The 27362-nt window shown below is 41.5% G+C and overlaps 1 protein-coding gene across 20 annotated transcripts in view; it reads right to left on the bottom strand.

Moving 5' to 3' along the window:
* ABI3BP (ABI family member 3 binding protein) overlaps positions 1-27014 on the bottom strand; it is a 135914-nt gene extending 108900 nt beyond the window's left edge. For 11 of the 20 annotated variants that reach the window (XM_035114436.2, XM_035114449.2, XM_035114451.2 and 8 more), the window contains exon 1: positions 26829-27013. In XM_035114436.2, coding sequence (XP_034970327.1) covers positions 26829-26907 — 79 coding nt within the window. In that variant the 5' untranslated portion in view covers positions 26908-27013. Of the gene's footprint in view, positions 1-26828 lie in introns of all 20 variants that reach the window. The other 9 variants (XM_035114435.2, XM_060273724.1, XM_060273718.1 and 6 more) reach the window with 1 other exon arrangement.
* Positions 27015-27362: the final 348 nt, after the last annotated feature.

Genomic DNA, 27362 nt, shown 5'->3' with positions numbered 1-27362 from the left:
TACTCAGGAAGCCGTTTGCAGTAATTTCCCAGAAGTCTTCAGTGATTTCACTGTAGCACCACAGCCGTTTACAATAATCTTGTTATGGTGCCACAGTCATGTGTTCTGAGAAAGGATAGAGTGGGTCCCATTAAGAACACAAGAAGAGCCTGCTGGATCATGCCAATGGCCTATCTTGTCCAGTATCCTGTTCTCAAAGTGGCCAACCAGATGCCTGTGGGAAACCCATAAGCAGGGCCCAAGCACACCAGCACTCTCCTCTCCTGCAGTTTCCAGCAACTGGTATTCAGAAACATACAATAGTCACCATACCAGTAGCCAGTAGCATACCACTAGTAGCCATTCCTGTAATGTTCATATGACAGATATTGCAAATGACAGAATATTACTTCTCTTCAAAAATTATTTAAGAAATGCCCAATTCTGTTTGTCCTCTATGTTAAGTCCACTGAGTGTGAACAGTTGAGAAATTAAAAAGAGCACTAGGTCATTGCGTGGACAGGCAGAGACCCCCCAACCCCAGGCGATTCCTGAGTGGAATAATGGCTCAAGACAACGTGCTATGGGATTAAAATTGGCCACAACTTTATTAAGTTTCAGGTGTAGGGAGACCTTGGCTCAGTTGTTGGCCGTTTACCCTTCCCAGACCCCAGCCAGGGATCTGGGGGACATCAGGGCTATCCAGAATGTGTGGTGATTGCGCTGGCTCTGGGGAACATATGTTCAAGCAGAGAGCCTGCCCCCCATTTCGCTGCCGTCACAGGGGAGAGCAATGACAACCTTTCAGCGTATGGCCAATGCCTCCCCTCAAGACCCTTTTAACGGGGAACCCTGGGATCACCGCTGCAAGGGAGGGCATGGGTCACCGCTTTACGCCCTCCCCCATTTAGGGAAGATAGACTAAAGGATTCTGCACAAGGCCTGAAACTGCCAAAGTTGTGACGTTTTGCTACAAGGAAGGCAAAACCTGCCAATGCAGGAAAATCCCTTTCCAGCCCTTCAACAGCGACCCTGATGTAGCAGCACCTGCATACCTGTGGAGAAGAGGTTAACCTGCAAAAGAAGGCTTCACTGAGGGAGGGCAGGGTGGAAGAAGCTCTGGAGCCAACTGACGATTTGCAGGTAAGATTTTTTGTGGGGGCAGGGCAGTCCTTCCTCCTACCTGGCCGATCCCCTGACAACACCTCCCCAGGTGGGATTGGATGATTGGCTGAGGTAGGCGGAGACCTCCAGGTAACCAACCTGTGGAGGGAGAAGCCAGCCTGTACTACCTGGAGCTGCACGGGATCCAGGGGAGCACTCATTCTGTTGTGTTTGTCAACTGTAGTTAAGTGCTAGCCATAGCCTGATCTTGATAGTTTATAAGCCTTGCCAGTTTTCTCTTTGAGTTCTTTGCTATATATCCACTTATTAGTCATACTTCCCACCATTTGGGTGCTTGAAGTGATGTATGGTCAATAAAAACAAACCCAATGAAATTGTATATTTAACAAAATGCAAAGTATAGTAGAACAAAATACCAGTGGGTTTCAAAGAGTGTTAGTATGCTATATTTTCACTACTGCAACAGAGGCTTTGTGGCATCAATACTGGACTGATAAACAACCACAATAGCATTACAGTGACCAGATTCCTCATCCTGACACATTACCCTGTCCAGAGCCAATGTTGTAATTCTCAGTAACATTACCCCATCTTGGCTAGTGCTTACATAAACAGTCGTGCTAATTAAAATATGCTATCATATACACCCTACAAATCATTGGAGTCTGCTTGCTATTACCAAAATGACAGGTAGTCACAGTTACTCATCTAGAAAATGCTTTTGTCATAAAACAGGTATAATTCAATCTATGTCAAAATGTCACTGTGCTGGCCAACAGCACTATAGTCATCACGCTGAAATCCTTAAGTGCCAAGTCCAAGCCAGTGTTCTCTCACTGTTCAACACAACTCTTCATTATGCATTTTCTTTGACATGTGTAGCATACACATTATAAATGTGCACCTTCATTTTAAGGCGCAAACAGATTTTTTATCTGGAATCAAATAAAAGGGATACCAGACTTAAACATGTTATGTAGTCCTTTAGTTTTCTGAAAGTGGTTTTTACATCATGTGAAAGCTCACATATAACACAGATATTAACTGTTAGGAAATGGGGAAATGGAATAAGCTATGGGGTGAACGCAGCCAGAATGAAGTGCTGCATTGAAGTGGCAGGATTCTGCAATGCAGCACTTCATATTACACAGGAGGGGTTAAATTTTGACTACAGTGGTACCTCGGTTTACAAACACAATTGGTTCTGGAAGTTGGTACTTAACCTGAAGCGTACTTAACCTGAAGCAAACTTTCCCATTGAAAGTAATGGAAAGTGGATTAATCCGTTCCAGACGGTCCATGGAGTACTTAAACTGAAGCGTACTTAAACTGAAGCGAACTTTCCCATTGAAAGTAATGGAAAGTGGATTAATCCGTTCCAGACGGGTCCGCGGAGTACTTAAACTGAAAATACTCAAACAGAGGCGTACTTAAACCGAGGTATGACTGTACTAACAAAAGTAAAAATTCCCTACATGTAGTAAAGTAAATAATACATCTGAGAGAGAGGTTTGGTGTAACTCTCTTCACGATATGCTAAATTTATTATAAAGCAGGGAGAATTTTTTTTAACATAGGAGAATCATTCAAAAACATAACAGCTGCACACCTGCAATCTGAAGAGCTAGAGCAGAAAATTCCTTAGGGAACAAGGACAAATCAGAGAGCATCTGGGCCAGGGCCAGGAGTGTTATCCAGCATTCTGTTTCCACATCTGGCCAGTCAGAAGTTCCCAGGAAGCTCCCAAGAAGAGCACAATTCAAAGTGTTGATGCTGACCTTTAAAGCCCTAAACGGCCTCAGCCCAGTATACCTGAAGGAGCATCTCCACCCCCATCGTTCTGCCCGGACACTGAGGTCCAGCGCCGAGGGCCTTCTGGCGGTTCCCTCGTTGCGAGAAGCCAAGTTACAGGGAACCAGACAGAGGTCTTCATCTGACTGGAAAGTCAGAAGCCAGGAAGTTTTGCAGTAGGAGGAAAAAGCCACTAGTGAACACGGTCCTTGGCTGGTGGACTATTTCTGGTGTTCTTATTTCCTGCCTTTTAATAGTCCCCCAGGCAAAGGACGGTGTTCACCAGTGGCTTTTCCCTCCTACTGCAAAACTTCCTGGCTTCTGACTTTCCAGTCAGACAGCTCCCAGTTTAGCTCTCCTTTTGCTCATTGGTCATTCTCTCCCCCCATTTCTTTCTTCTCTCACAGCTTCACATAGTCTCCCTTTAAAGCTCCATCCACTGTAGTTGTGTCACAGTATACCCTGCCCTGGTGTTAGTTTTGATGAAGTGAGAGTTATAAATATTTTGAATAAGTAAATTGATAAAGGTACCAATTGGAATAACCTGCTTTACCTTGCAAAAGGGCTAAAAACATTTCTAGACAGGTAGCAATCACTTTAGGTCTTATACCCTGCTTACTTTTAAAAGGTGATAATTTTACTGTATTACGATTTTATTGGCACCTACTCCCCCTTTCAGTCACACAGAGTCAATAGAAAGCTTTTTAAAGATACTGTATAAGGCATTTGGTTCCACTTCTGGCATGTCCCCAAATATTGGGAAATTTTGTCCAGCTGTGACTACCTCGTCAGCGAAGAGCCAGATGAACAAAAGGGACATCTGCACTTTGTATATCACTTTCAGTCCATCTGTACAATTCCCATGATCATAGCTGAAATTAGCATGTTAAAGTTCATGTTGTATTTAAGATTTGGGGGCTTTCCGCATTTTTCCTCTTCTGCCTTTTCTCCGAAGATCCCTATTGTACAGCCGAGTATGAAAGAAATTAACACCACACACCAAACTAGTAAATGATGCTATCTGTTTAACAGACTGAACAAAGTGAGGCGGGTTTAACTCCACAGTTTGGCTTTCTCTGTTAGTTTGTAATCTCCTTTAAAAACAGAGCTGTTACAATGAAATCTCACAAGTGTATCCAGGACACAATCCTACATTTCAAGTAAAACCCAAAAACTAAAAACCCTGAACTTACCAAATAGGAGATAAAGGGTCTAGATATCTCTACTGAACACTGAGATATCAGACTCTGTTGTGTGAGGTTCAAAAATGGACTATTTCAACCACCTGGTTTTTTGGAGAGATGGCAGAGCATCTGATTCAGAACTGAGGAGAAGATGAACCTAGCTTTTGCTCTGGTTTTGAGACAGAAACTACTCTGGTGGACAATCCATGTTGGAGGAAGCGCAACCTTGTTGCGTTCTAATGACCTCTCAGTGACTTTTCAAACCATTAACTGTGGTTTATTTCTGGATGACACTTGGAGGTGTTATGGTGACTGGTTCTTTCTGGAGGGATAAGCCTAGAAAGAAGTGCTGCAGGACCTCAGTTCCACCTCATAGCCTCTATGCTTTTTTAACATTTTCATGAGCCAGCTCAAAGTCAACTTGAGATTCTTCTGGAATGTAGAGTTCATTCTCTCTTTCCCATCAGCTCATCCCAGAGAGGCAGTGGAAATTCCAAGCAGGTGTTTGGAGACAGTTTTGGGATGGATGAAGGCAAACAAATGGAATCATAATCCTGGTAACACAGTACAGAATTAGTAGTGCTCTTCAGATATTATAGCCATGCAGTGGGGTGGTGGTGTCACCAGTTGTAGCTCTGGCCTCAGTTTCACATGCTCCTATCACATCCAGACTGAAATATTGTAATCTATTCTACACAAGGTTGTCTTTAATGATGGTTAAGGAATGTCAAGTGCTACAGATTGCACTTGCTATGTTTATGCTATTTGAAGGGTGGCTTGGTCCAAGTCTGTTTTAGAGATAAAGAATCCTAAGGACAGAGAGAAGTAGATTTGCTGTTGCTTATCTGCAGGTAGCATCTGAAGAGCAGATTGACCAGGCATACAGGTCACATTCCCTGGTATTGTTCTATCATGATTATTTCTAGATTTGCATCTGTGCATATGCATTAGAATATGTGCATTTTATGCAAATCTGTCCTTTTTCTGGTGATGTTTTCCTCTTTTTTAAAATATTAAATTGGCCACCCTACCACTTGCAATATGCCTATTTATTTCCATTCCCATTTTAAAGTGTTGGTCTTAAGCCCTAGGCAGTTTGACAGCAGGTTATCTGAAGGATTCCCATGTACATACGAGTTAGCCTAGGTCTTAAATCCAACCTCCTGGGCTTTGTTCTCCAGCACAACAGTAAGGTCCAATATGTGGGTAGCTTTTAGAGCCTTTTTGATGGTGCTCCCACATGTAAGGATTTCTTACCCTAGAAAGGAATGCATGGCCCATTCTGCATTGGCCTTTAAATAAACTCTGACCAGGCTTTTATTTCTGTCTTTGTTCTGAAAGAAAGAAGTGTGGCATGCTGGGTTTTTTAATTGCTGTTGTTATTAGAGTTTAGATTTTGATGGAGTTGTTGAACATTTCATTGTTTTATGCTGCTTTAATTTTGTGAGCCACCTTAGGACCATTATGCCTTGAAAGGCAGGCTCAAAATCCATTAGTAAATAAAATATTTATAGTCTGCATACAATTCCCTATTTGACATTTTTGGCCCTTGTATTTAAATAGATATTAACAACTGCAGAGGACTTATTTGCTATAATTAGAACATACCTCATCACTGAAACATGGATGGCAAATAGTTATCTAATTATGGATACTAAAAGCCTGAATTGTGCCATTTTTCTTCGTTTTATATGTAACTGAAAACATAAGGCATTTTATAAATCTGGATTCAATTTAATGCACTACAGTAAATTTCAGTTACTTACTTGAAACCTCAGTATAGCGTAGTTACAGTAATTAAGCTAGCACCGGCAGTTTTCTGAATATTAGGATGAGAACACAGGACCCAACTGAATAACTCCATTCTTGCAACCAATCAAATGCTGGGAAAAGACAGAGGTTGTTGGCTTCATTCATCTATACCCTGAAATTGGATCATTATTATCTGGACACAATTAAATGGATAAAGGAAGGCACAATCTTTAGCAGAAGGCTAGTCTTCCGGCTAATTATTTCCATGTTTTCTACATGGCAGGTAACTTTATATTACTAGCACTGTTAGAATTTATTTAAGGATTGTTTACCTAGGTGATGGATAAACTGATCCTGTTCCAACTTGGAATCTAGCAACCAAGCTGCAATCCTAATGTTATAAACTGATGCAAGAGCTCTCTTCTCTTAAAATCTTTCAAAACATATCTGCATTTTTGCAGATACACATCACCAAAGTGCATACTGGGAATGTGTGTGTGGCATTATTTTCTACCTCCCACACCAATCCTTCTCTGATCGGATATTATTCTATGTGCTTTGTTTACAATGGTAAGCATATATGCACACAGAGCCACAAGCAGAGACAACAGCTGTGGAACAAGTCCAGCAAACAGAAGCCACAGTACCTGTGCCTCCTTGTTGCTGGAGGACTCCTCTTGTTGCAACAGTCAAAGAGGAAACTGTTCCTGCCATTTGCCATTTCCAGCTTTTTAATTATAGTAGTATTATAGGCTAGTATATTTGTAATGATATAGGGTGATGTCTTTGCAATTGTTTTTCTACAATAAGCTCTAAAGAACAGGAAGCACGCTACGTATAGTCACTCAATAGGTTTTGGGACCAAAGTACCACTCTCTTTCTGCTTGACTTCAGTATGAGCAACGGGGGTGTGGGGAGAGATGCCTCTATGGCAATGATGGCTGATTTAGTTCATTGGCTGCTGCATGTAGCCCATGTCTTTTCGTGGTGGTTCTTCAACCTAGGGTCCTCCAGATGTTTGGGACTGCCACTTCCCCAACTTGTCCCGCTCCCTGTAACAGTAATCCATCAGGGCAACCAAAGCCAGCAGTTGAACCTCACTTCGGAACTAGCTGCCTCCAGGGCACCAAGCTAGTGAGTGCAGAATGGACCTCCTGACACACACAATTTGGACCTCCAGCACCTCACCACAACTACCTGCCTCCCTCCTACCCTCTGCCACCTGCGGAAGTTGCCTGAAGGCCAGCTCTGCTTATGAGTTTGAGTATACCACAATCTCAGGTACAAGATGTTGCCAGTTTTGCCTGCATTAAAGAGCAGCCAGGGTTTAAGAAAGTGGGCAAAGGAACCTGACAGTTAGTGTCTCTGGTAGGACAATTCACGACGCCTTATTCACAGCAGTTTTGCTCTTTTACAAATAGAGATCAGATGTAAAAAAAAATAGTTCAAATTAAGCAGATTTATTTTGGGGGTCCTCGTTTAAATTCTACCATGAACAGCAGCAGCAGCTTGCTCCTTCCTAGTGGCCTCATCCACTAACACCAGTCCTGGCACATTATTTTGGCACATGGCATCCATTTCACATACAGGATACAGAAGTTTAACAGCACAGTTTTACGCTCTGCATGTAATGTTGTTCTTTTCTGTTAAACAAAACGAACAGCATGTAAAGTTCCCAACATTAAAAACAAGTGCTACAGATACATTCTCTCTAAGGAGTTGGAACATGTGGTATTAGTTAACACAGTGCCAAAAATATTTGTCCTTAACACAAGGGATTAATACAGAGGAGCACAAGAGAGGATTGGGCCTTGGGTGGTTTTAAACAGAAACACTTAGCATAAGTTTCATGAAGTTGGAAAAGCCTTGCATGGAAATCTCTTTGCTTGAATTCGAGATTAAACTCCTATTCACCGATCTCATTTCCATTAGTTTAAATTTAGCTCAGTTTTTAGAACCCATGGCATAGTACATTTGAAAAGGCAATGTTCTCTCTCTTTGGTATAGGTTCAAAGTAAATTGGATGATTTCAAAGGAAAGATGTACTGCTCAGTAAGTTAGAAAGCAGACTTTGGTCATATGATATTAGAAAGTACACACAGTCACCCACTTTCAAAAAGTGTTTTCCAGAACATAATGGAGCCTTTCTTCCCATTTCTTTCCTTTAGCTTCTATAGGATCTCTATCCCCAAGCACTGTCACAATAAATTACACTTCCATAACTCTGAATTTCATAATAATAACAATGAACAGTTAAGTAACAACATATGTGGTTTGAAGCAGCTCCACCTAAAGCTCTAAATGAGAGCTCTTAGGTAAGCAACTTTAGGTCCAGTTCCAACTTCGTGTTGTTGTTTTAGCTGAATCATCTTGTAGTATGAGTTGAGTATTTTTGCTATGCATAGCTATTGTTGTTTAGTCGTGTCCGACTCTCTGGGACCCCATGGACCAGAGCACGCCAGGCACTCCTGTCTTCCACTGCCTCCCGCAGTTTGGTCAGACTCATGTTCATAGCTTCAAGAACACTGTCCAAATCTATATTTGGACATAATTAAGAGTTGCTGCCCAAGAAACTAAACTGATCTTTACCATGCCTTAAGTCATAGAAGACCTCCTGGATTAGACCTAAAGTGATTAACCAGGTATCTCTAGAAAGCCTGCAAGCAGAACGAGAGGGCAATAGCCTTCTAATGCTGTTCTTCCCAGGAACTGGTATCCAGAGCATGGTCCATCTGATCTTCCAGGTTATATGTAGCCATCTTGACCAGTGGTCAATGATAGCCCAATCCTCCACAAATTTCCCCTTTAAAAGCCATCTATGTTTGTGGACGTCACCATATCCTTCTGGAAGCAAATCCCATAAATTAACTATGTCTGTCTGCTACATACTTCCGTTTGCGTGTCCTAATTCTCCAGGATTATATCCACAGATTTGACACCAGTTTCAGATTCCATCTATCAGCTCCATCTGTTACACAGGTTGAGACCCTACCTGCCTGCAGACTGTCTCGCCAGAGTGTTGCATGCTCTAGTTATCACTCGCTTGGACTACTGTGTTACCTTTGAAGGTGACATGGAAACTACAACTAATCCAGAATGCGGCAGCTAGACTGGTGACTGGGAGCGGCTGTCAAGACCACATAACACCGGTCTTGAAAGACCTACATTGGCTCCCAGTACGTTTCCGAGCACAATTCAAAGTGTTGGGGCTGACCTTTAAAGCCCTAAATGGCCTCGGTACAGTATACCTGAAGGAGCATCTCTACCCCCTTCGTTCTGCCCAGACACTTAGGTCCAGCTCTGAGGGCCTTCTGGCGGTTCCCTCGCTGCAAGAAGCCAAGTTACAGGGAACCAGGCAGAGGGCCTTCTTGTTAGTGGCACCTGCCCTGTGGAATGCCCTCGCATCAGATGTCAAAGAGAAAAACAACTACCAGATTTTTAGAAGACATCTGAAGGTAGCCCTGTTTAGGGAGGCTTTTAATGTTTAATAGATTATTTTATTTCATTTTTCTGTTGGAAGCTGCCCAGAGTGGCTGGGGAAACCCAGCCAGATGGGCAGGGTATAAATAAATTATTATTATTATCATTATCATTATCATTATCATTATTATTATTATTATTATTATTCCACCCTGAGATTCTCTCTTTAAAAATAAGATTTTAAACTGATCAAACCTGCTCATCTCAGAGAACTAGGTTCACCTGGTGCCATTCTTATATGTCTGATTAATCTGGGGAGAAGTCTACATGAGTAATTGTCAGGAGCCAGTGTCAGGAATAGGTCAGCAATAAAAACAACAATACTGGTGTCGGTGAAGTTTACTCTTTATTAAAAGAACCAAAAAACCGTGCAGGTGATTACAGCAATTCTTCCTAGTAGGTCTTGCCCTCATTGAGGCAGTTGTGAGGATTGAAGGTCCCCACCTTCCCATTGCTTTCTAAGGTTCCTGCCCTCGTTCTTTCCACAGCAGCCTAAGGCTTTATTGTCTTGCCTCTCATTACTCCACCCTCTTCATTTCTCTGCATGTTCTGGGAGTCCAGGAGGGAGAGAAGCTGATCGCAGCAGGAGGGAGAGGCCCCTGGGCTTCTTCAGCAGCCTGCCTGATCTCTGCCTCTGGACTGCCTTCTGCCACAGTCTCTTCCTGCTCACTAAACCCTGTTACTTCTTCAGCTTCCAACACCTCCTCCTCCCAGTCTGCTACCTCTTCTCCCACTAACTACTCATCGTTGTTCCCCAGGTTCATCTGGCAAAAAGCCGACATGAAGGTTGTAAAGAAAAGATGACTGGCTTACAGTGCTTGCCTCTGGGATGCTTCTTTGGAAAGCATTATTACTACTTATTTCTGACCACAATGGAGATATTTCTTGGCAATTTATCTTTTCTGGGGTTTTTTTTTTTTTGACATTTCATTCTCATTCATCCTTCATTGGGGCTCATTCTTTTTCAAGAATTCATTTGATACCTGGCAAGAGACAAGCAATGCTTATCCATATCTCCCCTCCATTCACCCCCCCATCCCCGCTTTATCAAGATTCATGGTTTGGAAACTTGTACAGTAGCTGGAAAAATCAGAGGAAAGCAAAGAGATTACAGCTATTAAAATTTATTGCCTTCCAGAAATGTCTAGGAATTTTCTGCTGTTCTGACTACAAGCACAGGTTGCACGTTTACTGGAATGAGGTCAAATCCCAGTAGCAATTTAAGTTCTATTACTTCTTTTCCCTACATTTCAAAACACACACACAAAAACCCAAAGCATGATGACACTAATAATATGGGCGATGTGTCACATCGAGACATTGTGTCCTACTTTTAAATCAGTTCTTATCTAATAAATCAATTACACTTCTTAACTCTATGTGAAAGATCTTCATTTTGAATTTGTTCTTGGTGAAATCTCAAAATTGGCAAAATACAAGTTACTTCTGCTTGGTTGATTTATCAGTTCTATCATAATAATCCACAAATGAAATAATATTGAAATGAAAGTAGCAATCTGTTTTCTACTTTGATCTCTCAGGTTGTAGTAATTACACTAGCGAAATGTTTGTACATCTACAGTCATATGAATATAAATTTTATTTTATTTTTACTCTGTAATTCCAAGGGTAACTACAAAATAAATTAAACTTAATCTGTCTCTCCATTAAACTGAATCTACTCGCACATGAATTACATGTGCTGCATCCATTTGTGTTCTGTAAGTGTTGGCTTGAAATACTTATGATTCTAACAGCTGGAAGAATTTATTCCATCTTGCATAAGAGAAAATGAGTCCCAGAATACTGATGACCTGGCCTCTTAGATAAATTGCAGGTAAGATAATGAGAGATGACCATTTTGTTCTTCTACATATTCTAATCTATTCCTGTGAAATTTATACACATCAAAACCCTGCAATCTTAAGAAACTATTGTAAACAAGAATTAATTAATGATTGGGAAGTTAATCTTTTTCTTTTTCTTTTAACAAATATTTGTTTAAATGATGTACTTTTTTCTTTGTATTGTATTTTAATGACTTAAATAAAGGTTATTTTTAAAACTAAAAAAGAAGAAGAATTAATTAAACCTGAATTACTATTACTCTATAACTGAAGAAAGGAATTAACACAGTGTTCTGGAGAAACAAAGTTAATTGTTTCAGTGACAATGTTTTCTTTCATACTTCGAGAGAAAATGTTTTTCCAATTCACATACAATATGCAGGTTGGATCTGGCAGCAGGAAATAATCAAGTATGAACAAATCTTGCTTTAAGTGGAGTTAAATGGGGCAGGGGGAGAAAGACAGGTTTTCAGCCATTACCCATAGAAAAGACCAGATGGCAAGATAAAAGGTTATTATTATTTCTTATGTAGCACTATTCAACATGCACACAGAGATTTAAAGAAAAAGAAGACAAAGAAATCTCTCTGCCCTGACAAGTTTACCATCTACATTGTGACAGCAGGGAAAACAATGAATGGATCAACCTATTTCTGTCTCATAACAGCATCCTAGGCACTGAATCATAGGCCTGTTTTTGCAAATTTTCTTTTTAAACACAAAAATTTGTATTTAAATTAGACACATTGTATAAAAGGTAGGTCCAGTCGTGACTGACTCTGGGGTTGTGGCGCTCTATTGGCCGAGGGAGCTGGCGTACAACTTCAGGTCATGTGGCCAGCATGACAAAGCTGCTTCTGGCGAACCAGAGCAGCACACGGAAATGCCGTTTACCTTCCTGCCAGAGCGGTACCTATTTATCTACTTGCACTTTGATGTGTTTTCAAACTGCTAGGTGGGCAGGAACTGGGACCAAGCAACAGGAGCTCACCCCGTCGCGGGGATTCGAACCGCTGACCTTCTGATCGGCAAGCCCTAGGCTTTGTGGTTTAGCCCACAGCGCTACCCGCGTCTCTCAACACATTGTATATTCACTGAAATATGTGGGTTTTTTGTATGCCTTTCTGTAAGTAGAGGTTCCTGTTGTTGGGACCACAGGTGGTTTGTGAGCTTCATTCATGTGATCCACTGCATTGCACATGCAGGTGGTGCTGTGGTCTAAACCACTGAGCCTCTTGGGCTTGCCAATTGGAAGGTTGGTGGTCCAAATCCTCACGACGGAGTGAGCTCCCATTGCTATGTCCCAGCTTCTGCCAACCTAGCAGTTCGAAAGCACACCAGTGCAAGTAGATAAATAGGTACTGCTGTGGCGGGAAGGTAAATGGCATTTCTGGGCACTCTGGTTTCCATCATGGTATCCCATTGCACCAGAAACGGTTTACTCATGCTGGCCACATGACCCGGAAAGCCATCTGTGCCGGCTCCCTCGTCCTGAAAGCGAATTTGACTGGATTTAACCGTTCAGGGGTCCTTTGCCTTACCTTTACCATTGCATGTTTGTGGATTTGTGGTTGAAGTAGTGAAATGGCACATCTGTTGCATTATATTTCTTATTGATTTTTAACCACACTTTTATTGCTTCCTTTATTTCTTGTATTCTATTGTATTAAAAATTGGGATTCAAATTGTAACGCTATGGAATACGATGCACAAGCAATAAAATTGCAACTAAAAATCATACAGCATCTAGTGCAGAGCATTACACTTGCTACAATAGGCAGAAAAATCATTAAGTGGTCTGCCAAGGGCCTGAGCAATTTTCAAGTGGTCGATGGCGGGGAAAGGTTGGGAACCACTGCTCTAAAATACACGTTTTGTGCATATATATTTTTAACCAAAACTGCCTTGCAAAATTTAGGAACCTGCCTAATCTGATTGACAGATACACTGAACAATCTGCACAGAAATCGGGGACTGGTGAATCATGAATTAAGTCAGATGTGGACTGAGCAAATTTCTCCTCCATTCCCTCAATAGAGAGAATGACAAGGAGGAAGGAAAGACCAGCAGTTTTAGGCAGGATTTCCCTAGCCTTACCTGGAAATGCCAAGTACTGAATTTGGGACTTTTAGCGTACAGATCTTGCACTGAGTAACAGCCCATTCCTCAGCTCCAGGCCTGAGTAGAAGTCAAAAGTCTATATTGTTTACTTATATCTTATAGTGTTTCAATGTTCTAAACTCCTTAGGGAGAAACACCAGGATATAAATAGTTGTAAATAAACTGTATAAACAAGAAACATAAGGCCAAGGAAGCAACTGCTCAGTTCTAGTACTGGACCAAGTGTGATAAAATATTGGAATTGAATCCAGACAGCAGTTGCTGAACAATCATGGACTCTGTCCTTGGCACAGTCAACAGCCCTTCACTATCAATTCACCATTTACAAAATTTGCTATTTGCCTCTTATGTTTGCTGTAAGGAACTTACTGTTTTAAATAAATTGCACCAGTGGTGAAGATAAAATAAATCTCAGCAAACCTTCACACAATATGCAGAGCACTACTTTTACTGAATACAATGAATTCCAAAGGGGTAGTTGTGTTGGTATGAATCAGCAAAAAGAACAGAGAGTCTGGTGGCCTCATTTTCTAACCATGTCAGTTGGGGATAACACCTCGTGCATCAGATAAAGGGGGCTCTACACGACAATAGTTTATGCCACAATTTACTTTTAAGTATTGACGCATCATTTTTCAAGCACACAACCTCTCAAAACAGGATCAATAAAACAGGAATATAACTTATAATTAAATTTTAATTGGATTTTTACTAAATGATTATGATGATTATTTAGTAAAGGTACCCCTGGCCGTTAGGTCTAGTCACGGACGACTCTGAGGTTGCACCCTCATCTCGCTCTATAGGCCGAGGAAGCTGTCCACAGACAGCTTCCGGGTCATGTGGCCAGCATGACTAAGCCACTTCTGGCGAACCAGAGGAGTGCATGGAAACTCCGTTTACCTTCCCACCGGAGCAGTACCTATTTATCTACTTGTACTTTGATGTGCTTTCGAACTGCTAGGTGGGCAGGAGCTGGGACTGAACAATGGGAGCTCACCCTGTTGCGGGATTCGAACCGCCGACCTTCTGATCGGCAAACCCTAGGCTCTGTGAGAGTTGTCATAATGATTTTAGTTAAAAGTAGAAGTTAGCACGTGTCCTCTTTTTAGCTCTTCAAAATATGGCAACCCTAGAAAATAGCATATAAGGCAGAGTTGATAAAATGAACTCCTGGCACAGTTGTCATCAGGACATACAGAAGCAATCCAAATCTAGGAGCACAACCCACCTCCAACCTGCTCTTTAATGGAAAGTGACCCTGTTTCAAGCAGGCAGTTTCTCCCAGATAGATGCACTCACCTGACTTGCCTGGATTTATTTTGGTTTATGCATCCTTGCCAATGTTTTTCCCGATACTTACTAGCTATTATTTTACAAAGATGTGCTTATTAATTGCTAATTTCAGGCTTGAAATGAGGCATGGAATAAACAAAACTTTGCCAGCACATGTGTAAATGACTTCAAAAGGAGAAGACACATTTCTAGGAATTCTCAGTTGTGTGTGTGTGTTTTGGTACTAACCACAATTTCCTTTTATCCAAAAAAAGGAGCAGTCTTGTGTAATAACAAAAATGTGGATGATGGAATGTACTGAATATACATAATAAGAGAGATCTCCCTAAGCTAACCCAGCAACAAATAGTTACATTTTTCCATATCCAAAGCCAAGCTCTATGTGCTAGGAAGTGCTAACTTCTTATCTTGTTGCTATAGTAATAGCAGCATTACAAAAACTGAATTACAGCCACATGCCAAGACATCGCTTAAACTGTACTGGAGCAAAAGAAGGCTGACACTACTGCAGCTAAATTGGCAAGGTTGTGCTAAGCCCATCAAGGGAGAGCTGAAGAAATCGCTCTCTGAAAGGCATTGTTCCAGAGGTGATGCCTTTGATCATTGTAACACAGCTTCTTCCCTGCAGCAAAGCCTTCTAGGTCGCAATAGGATATAAGAATCCAAGGCAGAGAGATGGAGGCAGAGTAGATGGAAAAGCTTGTCCTTCATGGTCTCTAACCACTTCCTGCTTCTGCCCTTGTCCCTCACCACCCTGATCCTACTTTACAATTAACCATTTTGCTGCTGCTGACATGGTGGCCACACCAGCAGTGTTATCTGTGGGTTAGGCAGCCAACAAGATTATGTGAGTTGCTGTTGCTTTGTTGCTGTACCTAGAATTTTTTGTAAAAAGGTGTTTCAAGTTGCTGTAGCAAAGCAGCCTACAGACACTTGTTCTCCTGGGCAATCTGGACACCCTTCTCAAGAGAGCTTACGCTGGCAGGGGTGCCATGGTAGCAAAAGCAAAACAACTGTTAGAGGAGGAGGAGAAGGAAGAGTGTGGGTGCAGCTGTAGGACGAGCAGAACCCAGCCTTCACTCCAATGAAATGGGGTTCTTCCTCAGAACAAGGAATGGGGATTGGTCAGGTGCCACTGGAGCTTCCTATACGGAACAGGAGTTTCACGGGATGGGTGTGTAGGTGGCAGGAGCAACAGCATCTGGCCAGATAGTGAGGGAAGTGTGCAAAGGCCTGATGCCACCAATTCTTCATTCCCAGCTTCTGCTACCAGAGGCAACTGTCTTATTTTGCCTCAGGCCTGCACCTGCCTAGACCCTTATAATGATCTTCTGCCTGAAATACTGCTGCAGAGCAAGGGCTGGTTGGACTTGCAAGCATCTGGACTTGTAGAGTGGGGTTTTATAAAAATAGAAAACTGATCCTGGTTATTTTGAAGATGCTTTTATTGATCTGTAAGTTGCTGTGCAGATCAATAAAAGCATGTATGGCATGCTCTGGTCCATGGGGTCACAAAGAGTCGGACACGACTAAACGACTAAACAACAACAAGTTGCTGTAAGATGCCCTGAGTCCTGTGACTGTAGGAAAGAGAAGGGTAGAAATCGTCTTAAATAAAGCAGAGCAAGTGGTGCAGAGCTGCCTGCCTTTGTCTCACTTGCCACTCCAAAGCTATAAGAGCACTGCACCAAAGTGCCTAATTCTGCTTGATAAGGGAAGGACTCAAGGGTTCCCTGCAAAGGATGCTAAGCACCTGCCTTTGTCCTAAATTATCCTTTCCCTGCATGTCACTTGCATGTCACAATTATGTGGCATGCAACTTTATAGAAAGCTCTGGTAAGAGCAATTATGGACATGTGTTTATGGCGCTGCATTTGCTTTGCTGTAATTTTGTGTGGGTGATTTTAATTGGAGACACACAGCAAAGAGGGCACAAAAGCTGGTGGAGTATAACACTAGAAATTCCCTGTCATTCAATGAAATTCATTGCTAGCAGATTCAGACTAGACAAAGAATCTCATAATTTATGGCTTTTGCTGCCACAAAATACAGTGACAGCTAATAGCTTGGATAGCTTTAGAGGAGGATTATACAAATATTTGGTTCCTAGGTTCCTGAATGACAATCGGTCATAATGAGTTATGCACAAATTGGTGGAAGCAACTACAGAGTGGGTAGCTTATGCCCTGCTTGTGGGCTTCTTGAAAGCATCTGGCTGCCCCATGTGGAGAGCAGGATGCTTGGGGTGATGGACATTTGGTCTAATCTAGCAAGCTTCTTCCTATGCTGATCTAGCAAGCTTCTTCAAATTTAACTTGGCAGTGTCTGGAATACCTTTAACAAGAGAAGTTTTAGCACTTTCTTACTGAAACCTTGCTGGAAAAGGTTCTTACTTGTGCTCTTGGCCATTTTCTCAAGTTCAGCTTTCAGTCACAGGACAAGTTTAAATAAATACTTCATGGAGCACATACAAGAGGGGATAAATCATTCCTTCATCATGTGACTACTGTGAAACATCTAGTGCTATCCTTAGCCAGAAAGAAAATCCTCAGCTAGATTACCTTGGGCTCAGAATAACAGTCCTTGTGTTCCAATAAATGAACGTAACATGGACTTCGGCACCAACTCAACTGCAGTATTAATGACAGTATAGTGTCACATCAAAGAGCACTTGCAGTTCACCTTCAACAAATAATTTGCAAAACTAGACATATATTAAAATTGCAAATGGAAATGGAAAGTAGACAGTTCAGAAATAAGCAATGATTTTGTTTCAAAGATATACCGGTAGATTAATGTTGTGTCTAAGGGTAAAATTCTATGCATGCTTAGCTGCAGTGAAGCCACGTTTAATACAGTAGGACTTACTTCTATGTAAGCTTACATAGGATTGTGCTTTCAATTGCCATGGAACTAAAAATCAAGGTAATTGTAACAGAAAGGGCTGCAGCTCAGCTTTGCATGTCAGCAGTTCCCAGCATTTTCAGGTTGACTGAGGATAGTGGCTCCCAAAATTGCCCCCACCCAAGGACTGCTTGAAAATTGCTGCTGGTCTTGGAGAACTACTTATTATTATTTTTCTGCCTGCTGTATGACTGCATTGTGCTGTGCTAGATGCTGTATGATTTTTAATTGCATTTGTATTGCTTTCTTTCTTTATTATATTACATTTGATTGCATCAGCTTCCTATGCCTTTAATGCCCATTTTCAGGAAGCTGACATTGCTTTAAAAGTCTCCCCTCAAATTAGTAAATGGCAAATCCATGGAATTCTGTATGACTTTTGTATTGCTGGGGCTGGTGTTTAGAATACAGTTGTGCTGTAATTTTATAGGATCGTGTATTGCTTACAGCCACCAATTATTATAAATATTACATGGAAGCCAGAAAACCTTTAGCAAAAAATAAATGTAAAAAGTCAAAGTTATCAGCTGCCACAGAATACACTGTAAGAAATTACATTGTTTGACAAAAATGAATGAAAGCACATGTTGAGGTTAAGGGCAAGTGTTACCTAATGCAACACAGATGATCAAATGTAGAAATGATTGCAGCTAACTATACTCTCAAAGAGCCAAATAACAAGCGATTTGTAATGGAGAACAGTGGGTGGCACAGGGCTGCCAGGCATTGGCAGAGAAGTGCATCTTCTAGGGTTAGCGGCTGGGGCAAAGGCTGAACTTTCAAAAGGGAAAAACAAAACACCACACCTCAGCCTGGGAGCATTTTCTACTGCACCATCAATATCCCAGTTAGTAAACGTATCCCAGTTAGTAAACGGAAATACTGTTGGATAGCATTAGACTTGGTAATTTCACTGAGAAAGTCATAGGTAATCCATTCTGACTTTTCTCCTATTTATCTTGATTATTTCACACAGTTCACCTTGCTCTTTCTGTTTAAATCAAAGTTAATCATTGCACCAGTTAGATTTATTTTCCACCACAAGGTAATTTCTCATCATTTATCCATGGGTACAATGAAGGTGCCTGTAATGAAGACAACTGTGTCTCCCTTATGTATATTCATAGGATTTTGTCCAGTGCTGTGCAAATGTCATTCAACTTCTGCAGCAGAACTTTCCCTTCTTTTCATCATGTTGCTTCCAAAGCTGCTCCGGAGGGTCTTCCCAACCCTCTGGGGCAGATTTTGAAGATCCACGAGGGCCTGCACAGGACAAGGAACATAGGGAGGGGGAAAGTTCCTTTGTAAAAAATAAGATTTTATTAAGACTTTTCATAGTATATTGCAATATGAAAGGGGGGATAGAAGAATATGAAGTCTTCTCTCTCTCTCAAGTAGACCTTTCCCACATAGAAAGAGGTGAACTCTCTCAGCTCTCACCTGGGAGCTTCCCTTCCCTGCCTTTCACACAGGGTCCTTCACCAACCATCCATTACCTTCATTTGTGTGCAATGAGAGGGGGAAGTTCCATTGTGGCAAGTGGAAGTCTGTTGTGTGAGTGGAATGGCAACATTCGATACAACCCACTGATTGTACCATTTGACAAGACATCTCCATACACGCATAATGGGGTCTGCCTTTGGGAACCTGCTTTTCCAGGGTTCTTGAATAGGGAGGTTCTTCAGACTGAAGGCACATATGTTGCAGTCTGCTGCACCTTCACACACATTTTTGTTTACACGGCAAAATGGTGAAAAGGGTTAAGATGATACAAGTTTAAGAGCATTTGTTAACACTAATATAGATTTCTTGCCATGCTAGAAATATGGAATATAGATTTCTTGCCATGCTAGAAAGGGGTATATGGAATAGCAAGGAAAATGGAAGGCTATGGTAAACAAAAGAGAAAAGGAATAGGCTAGTCATCTGGTGTTAATTCTAAAATGCTGGCTGGTTCTAGTCCTTGGGGAAAGTAAGAAAAAAGTTGACCTACATTTTGTTGCCTATGGGTTCCAGTTCTAACATGACTGCCTTCCACTGCACTTCTAGACAGCATCTTGGCTCATTCCACCACACACAACATCCACAATACACTAGAGAATGAATATCTGTAATCTCATCTTTTGCTACGCCGTCCATAAAAGCAAAAGCATTATGTTTTCTTTACCTGGTAAAGGTCACCAGCTTTACAAAATAAGCTCCAGGAAATGGGAAACAGAGCAAGTGTCTGCTGCACAATACAGCATCTAAAACAGACTCTAAGACCCAACTTGTTGGGTCTTGTTTCTTTATCACAGATTCTTTTTGAGCTGCATAGCATTTACTCTGCAATGTTTAACAAGTTCCATTTCATGCCAAGTGTTTTCTGTTTCACTATATTTCTGTCATAAGTGAATGTTTTTATTTTACAGAGTCGCATATAATCAGCATACTGCTCGTGACTTAATTCAAGAAGCCTGGAACTCTTTTGTCATTGTAGTCAGGTAAAGCTAAATCTGTCATCTGATCTACTTTGCTGACTTGTCCCCTCAAACCCAGGAAGTATTTGGGGTCAGATGAGTTAGTCTTGCCTTATTGAATACAGTTCTGGGAGGTACCCTTCTAAGAACAGCCTGAGGGCTAATAAGAATATGAGGCACTATGGAAAAACTGGAGCATTTGTTTTTATTTCAAACTGCTCACAGTGATGTTTCAATACACCGGGGAACATGTAATAACAAAGTTTCCTTCTGGTGCACTTTGGCGTCAGAATTAGACTACCCTTTTTGACTGTTCAGAGAGCAAAACTGTTTCAGCACCAATGCAGAATAAGCATAATCAGTTCAGAAGATCTACCGGAACTTGCTGTCGAAATAATCCCAAAAGATGATCAACCTTCTCAATGAAATAAAGAATCATCAAACCAAAATGTGAAAAATAAGGAGTGCTCTAGTATCAATTCAGCTAAATGTTTCATTGCCACCACACCCCTGGAATGAAGACATTAGACAACAATTGGAATTAAGGGATCATATTTATTTAATCAAGGATCTGCAATGAGCTGACTCAAAATCTAACTCTTCCCAGCGGGAATAAATAGCAGGAAGAAATTCTGAGGAAGCCCAGATTTTCTGCCTTGGGCAACACTGCCCTGGCTCCATAAGGTTGGATGATACATTGTGGGTCTGCTTTAAATGCAACCTGAGTTTGTGTTTACAGTGGTACCTCAGTTTACAAACACAATTGGTTCCGGAAGTCTGTACTTAACCTGAAACGTACTTAACCTGAAGTGAACTTTCCCATTGAAAGTAATGGAAAGTGGATTAATCCATTCCAGACAGGTCCACGGAGTACTTAAACTGAAAATACTCAAACCGAGGCGTATTTAAACCGAGGTATGACTGTATGCTGCTCCATCTCACCTCCACTGTTCAGTGTTCAGTAAGAAGAGGCCTCCCCTTCTTTTCCCCCCTCAAGCCAGCTAGCAATAAGAGGTAGGTTGAGAAGACCTATCTCAACCTTCTATGAGATGCCTCCTAGTGCTCACCAAAGCCTATTACCTGCCCACACTACCTGCCAACATGTGGCAAAACTGAATGGGAAGCGAAATATGCCACTGCATCCCAGCTGAATCAAGCAGCATGGAGAAAGCAAAAACATATGGTTGCCCCCCCAAACTGTGGAAAGACCAATAACCACAACAATAACAAAATCATACAACCTCCAGAAGGCAACCAGCTACACCCACAACTACAAATGGGATGAAGTGTCTCATGAAGATGCCACGTTTGGGAGAAGACAGACCATATACTAGCTCCCTTACCTTTCATTTGGTGGCCCCTGTCAAAAAAAAAAATCCCATGGTGCCTCTTTCCATGCCAAGAAGGTGTGGGGCAAAATTGCCTCCAGAATAAGAACCTAAGAAGAGACTGATGAATCAGGACTATGGGTAGTCCAGCATCCAGTTCTCACAGTGGCCAACCAGATTCCTGTGGGAAACTTGCAAGCTAGACCCAAGTGCAAGAACACTCTTCCTCCCCGCAGTTTTGAGCAACTCATTTTCAGGAGCATGCTGCCTCTGATCATGCAGGCAGGTTCCACCATGGCTAGTAGCCACGGATAGACTTATCTTCTATGAATTCCTCTGATCCTCTTTTAAAGCTATTCAAGTTGGTGTTCACCATTGCCTCCTGTGGATGCCTATTCCACAATTTAACTATGTGCTGAATGAAGAAGTAATTCATAGAGCATAAGGTTATCAGTAGCTATGAGGCCTGATGACCATCTTCCTCCTCCATTGTCAGAGGAATTCTTCCCAGTTGCTGGAAACTGCAGCTAGGCAGAGTGCTGCTGTGCCCATGTCCTGCTTGCATGCTTCCCACAGGCATCTGCCTGGCCCTGTGGCCTAGATGGGTTGTCGGCCTGATACAGCAGGCTCATGATATCCTCTTCTTATTGCTAGCTTTGGCAGCTGGGAGAGTCTGGACGTCAGGGCTGATGCCAGACATTGTGCCAACTCAGGTGGGTGGCTCCACTGCCCCTGCAACATCTCTCCCCACATCCCATACTTAATTAAAGTGGTTTGTTGTTGTTGTTTAGTCGTTTAGTCGTGTCCGACTCTTCGTGACCCCATGGACCATAGCACGCCAGGCACTCCTGTCTTGCACTGCCTCCCGCAGTTTGGTCAAACTCATGTTCGTAGCTTCGAGAACACTATCCAACCATCTTGTCCTCTGTCGTCCCCTTCTCCCAGTGCCCTCAATCTTTCCCAACATCAGGGTCTTTTCCAAGGATTCTTCTCTTCTCATGAGGTGGCCAAAGTATTGGAGCCTCAGCTTCACGATCTGTCCTTCCAGTGAGCACTCAGGGCTGATTTCCTTAAGAATGGATAGGTTTGATCTTCTTGCAGTCCATGGGACTCTCAAGAGTCTCCTCCAGCACCATAATTCAAAAGCATCAATTCTTTGGCGATCAGCCTTCTTTATGGTCCAGCTCTCACTTCCATACATCACTACTGGGAAAACCAAAGCTTTAACTATACGGACCTTTGTCGGCAAGGTGATGTCTCTGCTTTTTAAGATGCTGTCTAGGTTTGTCATTGCTTTTCTCCCAAGAAGCAGGCGTCTTTTAATTTCGTGACTGCTGTAACCATCTGCAGTGATCAAGGAGCCCAAGAAAGTAAAATCTCTCACTGCCTCCATTTCTTCCCCTTCTATTTGCCAGGAGGTGATGGGATCAATGCCTTGTCGTGGTGAAGGGGCTTGAATAACTCAGAGAAGCTATGAGCTATGCCATGCAGGGCCACCCAAGATGGACAGGTCATAGTGGAGAGTTTTGACTAAACGTGATCCACCTGGAGAAGGAACTGGCAAGCCACTCCAGTATCCCTGCCAAGAAAACTCCATGGACAAAGACAACAAGCATATAAAAAAATTAAAGTGGTTTGCTGCTGCTAAATGTGGCGGCAGCACCGACTGCCTCTCTGCAGCCATTTCTGCTTCATTCACATGTCCAGCTGGCAGACCTCAAGGCTTGAATGGCCACATCTAATAGCAACGACAGTACTGCTCCTCAAAATTTGTAGGATGTTGCAAAAATGGCCAGAGCTGGTGATTGTGTCACCTCGGTTTTCAGAATGGCAGCAATATAGTATGTCCCCTTCCGTTATTACCCAATATAGCTTGGGGAGAAAATCACACCTCATTCCCATTGGCGACACTCTCTTCCTGAATTATCTGAATAGCTGATAAAATCTACCTGCCAGTTTAAACCTGTGTGGCACCAAGCTATTAAATCAACTCTTTTCACCCAACTTAGCTACCTGCATTCCACAGAGCACTTGCCATATCTGCTACCAAGTTTACGTAACAGCACCAGCATTGGCAATGGTGAGCTCAGCACGAATGCTGCCACGACTATAGTGAGAGCAGCTGGCACTAATGCATGCCCAAAAGCTAAATAAATGGCATACCATAGGCAATATTTCGTAGATTGCAATGCCACGTGGGTTCACACAATTCAAGGTCTGCTGTAACCAGGTTTTTTAGTTACGCTGATGCCTGCAAATGCTCAGACTCTTGGTGAAAGATGCTCTGATCATAGCTATGTAAAGTAGGACCAGGCGAGCTTTTTGCTCACGAAGGTGACATGCAGTGGTGAGAGGGTGTGGCTGGCAATGGACAGAGTGTGGCCAATGGTGGGTGGGGCCACTAACACACACACACCAAACTAGCCCCCGACCACTGACTCTCATACAGCCTTCCCACTACTTCTCTCTCACATATACACAGACTTTGCTTGTATTATCTATAAGCAGCACAGTGGCAGAGATCTTTTCTGGACTGGTAACTGTGTTATCTGGTTGTTAAATTCCTCTGAGAAAGTTTTATCTTGCTTCAAAATACCCATAAACAGCTGAACTATGTGCAACTTCAATTGAAAATCCTTGCCTGTGCATAAAAATAACATTTACATTTCAACTGGTGCTGCTCGGTTGGTATTGAACTTGACAGAGCCTCCTTGGTGGTGGCTCCCAATTTGTGGAATGTTTTTACATGTTTTATATGGATTTATTTACTTGTAATTTTGCTGTTTTACCATTTTCGTGTTTGCTGCCGTGAGCTATTATGGGAAGAAGGAAGGGCAGGACTGAAATTAAGTAGCAGTGTAAATTACAAAGCATTTGTTTAACAGAACCATCCTATTCATCAGTGCACAGGAAAGTTTTAAAATAAAGTGTCAGAAGACACAAGTGATTTTGTTATGTTTAAAGTGAAGGCAGAGGGTGGAAGAAAAGAATTTTTTTCTACCAACATTAACCACTGTGACTTCCAGCTGCAAAAAGTCACAGACCAGTTATATGGCATTAGGACAGTCTGTCAAAATCATGCACTTGCAAACAATGAGCTAACTTTGCACACCTGCTTTTGCAGTCACATAACTTGTTTTTTTCTTGCAGTGACTTGAGTGCAGTTATTAATTCTCTTTCCACTGCATTTCTCTAAGTAGCAAACCAACTTTCCAAGAACTCCTACAGAAAGTAGTATTTTCCCTGCCGACAATTCCAAAACTGACATTTTAAAACAGATGTTTCTCATCATGATATTCAGTCAGGTGCCTGTGGAAGTGGCAGCACCTCAAAAAGTAGAACCTTCACGTTGTAAGCTTCAGGAATAGCATATTTGTGCAAACAGCTTCTCCAATGGCCCTGCAAGTAATTGGCATACAAATGTCTTATTGGCTCTCTTTCCTACAGCTGCAGGAAGCAAACTTTCTTTCCTTGCTTGTACCAGGGAAAGGAAATCCAATTTCATGACATAATGCCAGGAAGAAGTAGATTTCACATCCTGGCATGGAAAACAGAGTACTGGGATTCTAGAACCATAGAGTGGGAAAGTTCAGGCACTGGAATGGTTAAGTCTATCCAGAAATAAATCTGGCAAGAGAATCTCATAGGGATTATGAAGTGACTTGAAAGCACTCTCATCGGTTGGAGTCCTTATGCTGAATCTATATGTGTGCCTTGTGGATAGGATTAAACAATACTGAGGAAAGTGTGCCTTGTTTGCACTTCAATGTGCCTTAACTTTTTTATTTGACAAGACAGTGGAACAAAGAGACAAATCTTGTTTCTAGAATGCAATTCCAGCCAAACTGAAATGTTTTGACAAAAGACACAACCCTTCAGTATATTTCTGAATAGTTAACACAGCAAAATAAATAAATAAATAAATAAATAATAATAATAATGTGCAGCATGTTCAACAATAAAAATAATCTCATATTAGAGCTATAGATGCTGGAGTGGCTGCTCACACTTACTCTTTTGCAAAAGGGAGAGTTATTTGAAACCAAATGAAGAATAATACACAAGTTTCTCAGCTGTTGACATAATCTGAGAGGTAGACTTGTGGCTTTGTTTTACTATACTGGGGAAAATATTCCTCCAGTGACTCAAGCATAAAATCGTAAAGCATTTTTCTTTGCCAGAAATCTACACTCAAGGATAGTTATGGCTATCATCCCACAAAAATGGATAGGAAAGGCAAATAAAACCATCTGCAAGGTTTGCGCCTTGGAAAAGATCCATATTCCAAATGCAGACAATACATATTATTTAACTCCAGAGTGTAATGACATTGCTGACTGTTAACCTATATTCATGCATTTTTTAATGTTTAGATGCTTCAGAATTTGAGGTATAGCCCCACACCAAAGGAATACTTATCTAGGAATAGTGCAAAAATATAGTTTATGTAACGACTCAATGTATTTCATCAGGAAGGATAATGAACATAACTTCCATTCAATGATAAATGGGATAGCATTCCAAAATTGCAAACTTTCAGAAGGAAAGTCAAGATGAAGGATTATTCAGTATTTTGCAGGTGGAAGAAAATTGCTGTTATGACCTCAGCTTGGTCATACAGACATCTTCATGGATGCTGTTCTCTGACTTAGCATTCCTCTAAGCCAGTGTTTCCCAACCTTGTGCCTCCAGATGTTTTGAGACTACAATTCCCATCATCCTTAGCTAGCAAGACCAGTGGTCAGGAATGATTGGAATTGTAGTCCGAAAACAGCTGGAGGCACAAGGTTGGGAAACACTGCTCTAAGCAACTGAACATTTAAAAAGAAAAAATAATAATGTTTCTCCTATAAATTGTCTTCTTGAAGCATCTGCAAAGCACACTGTGTACTTAAAAGACATTTCAGCAAAGTCAACAGAAAAATGTCAAGTCCACAAACTGTATTGAAGCATGCTGCTTTGGTGCCAAGGTGTTACAAAGTATTTCTTGATCTTGATTTAGAAATATGGTATCAATTTTACATTACAGCTGAGTGTTTTTGTAGCAAGAGAATACTTGCCAACTGCCTGAACAACACAGATAAAATTAAATTAAGAGGGATTGGGGTTATGCCTTAGATTTTACATACCTTCTTTCAGACTATAGAGAAGGAAATCAAGTTCAGTTCTTGTAACACCCCCCTTGCCTCTTCCAAACATGCATTTCAGTAGAAAACATAAGCACTTTGAAAAACAGAATCCTTAGAAAGATGGGGTGCACTCCCCCCACACATTTCCTAGTGATCACATCACCGGTATGAATAAGAAGTAAATGTGCAAACAAACAGTAAAATCAGTTCTCATTTACAACACAGATTTCCTCATTGGAATCATGAAACTACAAATCATTTGCTTTGTTTTGACAAAGAATTTTAAGCTCTCATACATGATTTTTGCCCTTTTCCCCATTACATTTCTTTCTCACTCCCCTTTCACACATGCTGAAAACAAGATTGTCTCATTAAGACCAATCATCCCCCCCCCAACCCTCAAGTAAAGTATAAAAATATCACATCTACTTGCCTCTTGGCAATTTCTGAGCATTTCCAAGGTTTAGTGCAATATTTCCACAGAAAAGTAGAAAGACCAGCCTTGATATCATGCTTTCAAACCCAAATGTGTACAGTTCAAGATGCTGAGGGTGTCATGCAAGGTAATGCAAGCTGCAAAACTGTTCTCTGTCACAGAGGCAGCAAAACTTTGACAGGAGTTTAGTTTACACTGTGGGAGGAGACAGTATGACATCACACCATCTCACTTGAAATGAGAAGGGAATTAAAATACAAATGATATTCTCAATCTCTTTGCCTGAAACAGAATTCCTGTTGCTGTCAACTGAGCACTCCATCACTGAGATTTACAAAATCTTAACTTGCAATCACTTGCGCTTTCCGTTTAGATTGGCAGGAATAATTATACAAGGAAGATATGTTAATGTATTTAAGGAGACTAAGTAGAAGTCTGTGGAAACAGACTTTTGAAGCACATAGGGAAAAAAGCTTACCCTAATTGATTTAACAAGAAAGAGGGGGATTAGTGGATACAAAGCAGATGTGT

This window comes from Zootoca vivipara, chromosome 4, assembly GCF_963506605.1.
Source record: "Zootoca vivipara chromosome 4, rZooViv1.1, whole genome shotgun sequence".
NCBI classification, from domain to species: domain Eukaryota; kingdom Metazoa; phylum Chordata; class Lepidosauria; order Squamata; family Lacertidae; genus Zootoca; species Zootoca vivipara.
This window is presented reverse-complemented; position numbering and strand designations above follow the sequence as displayed.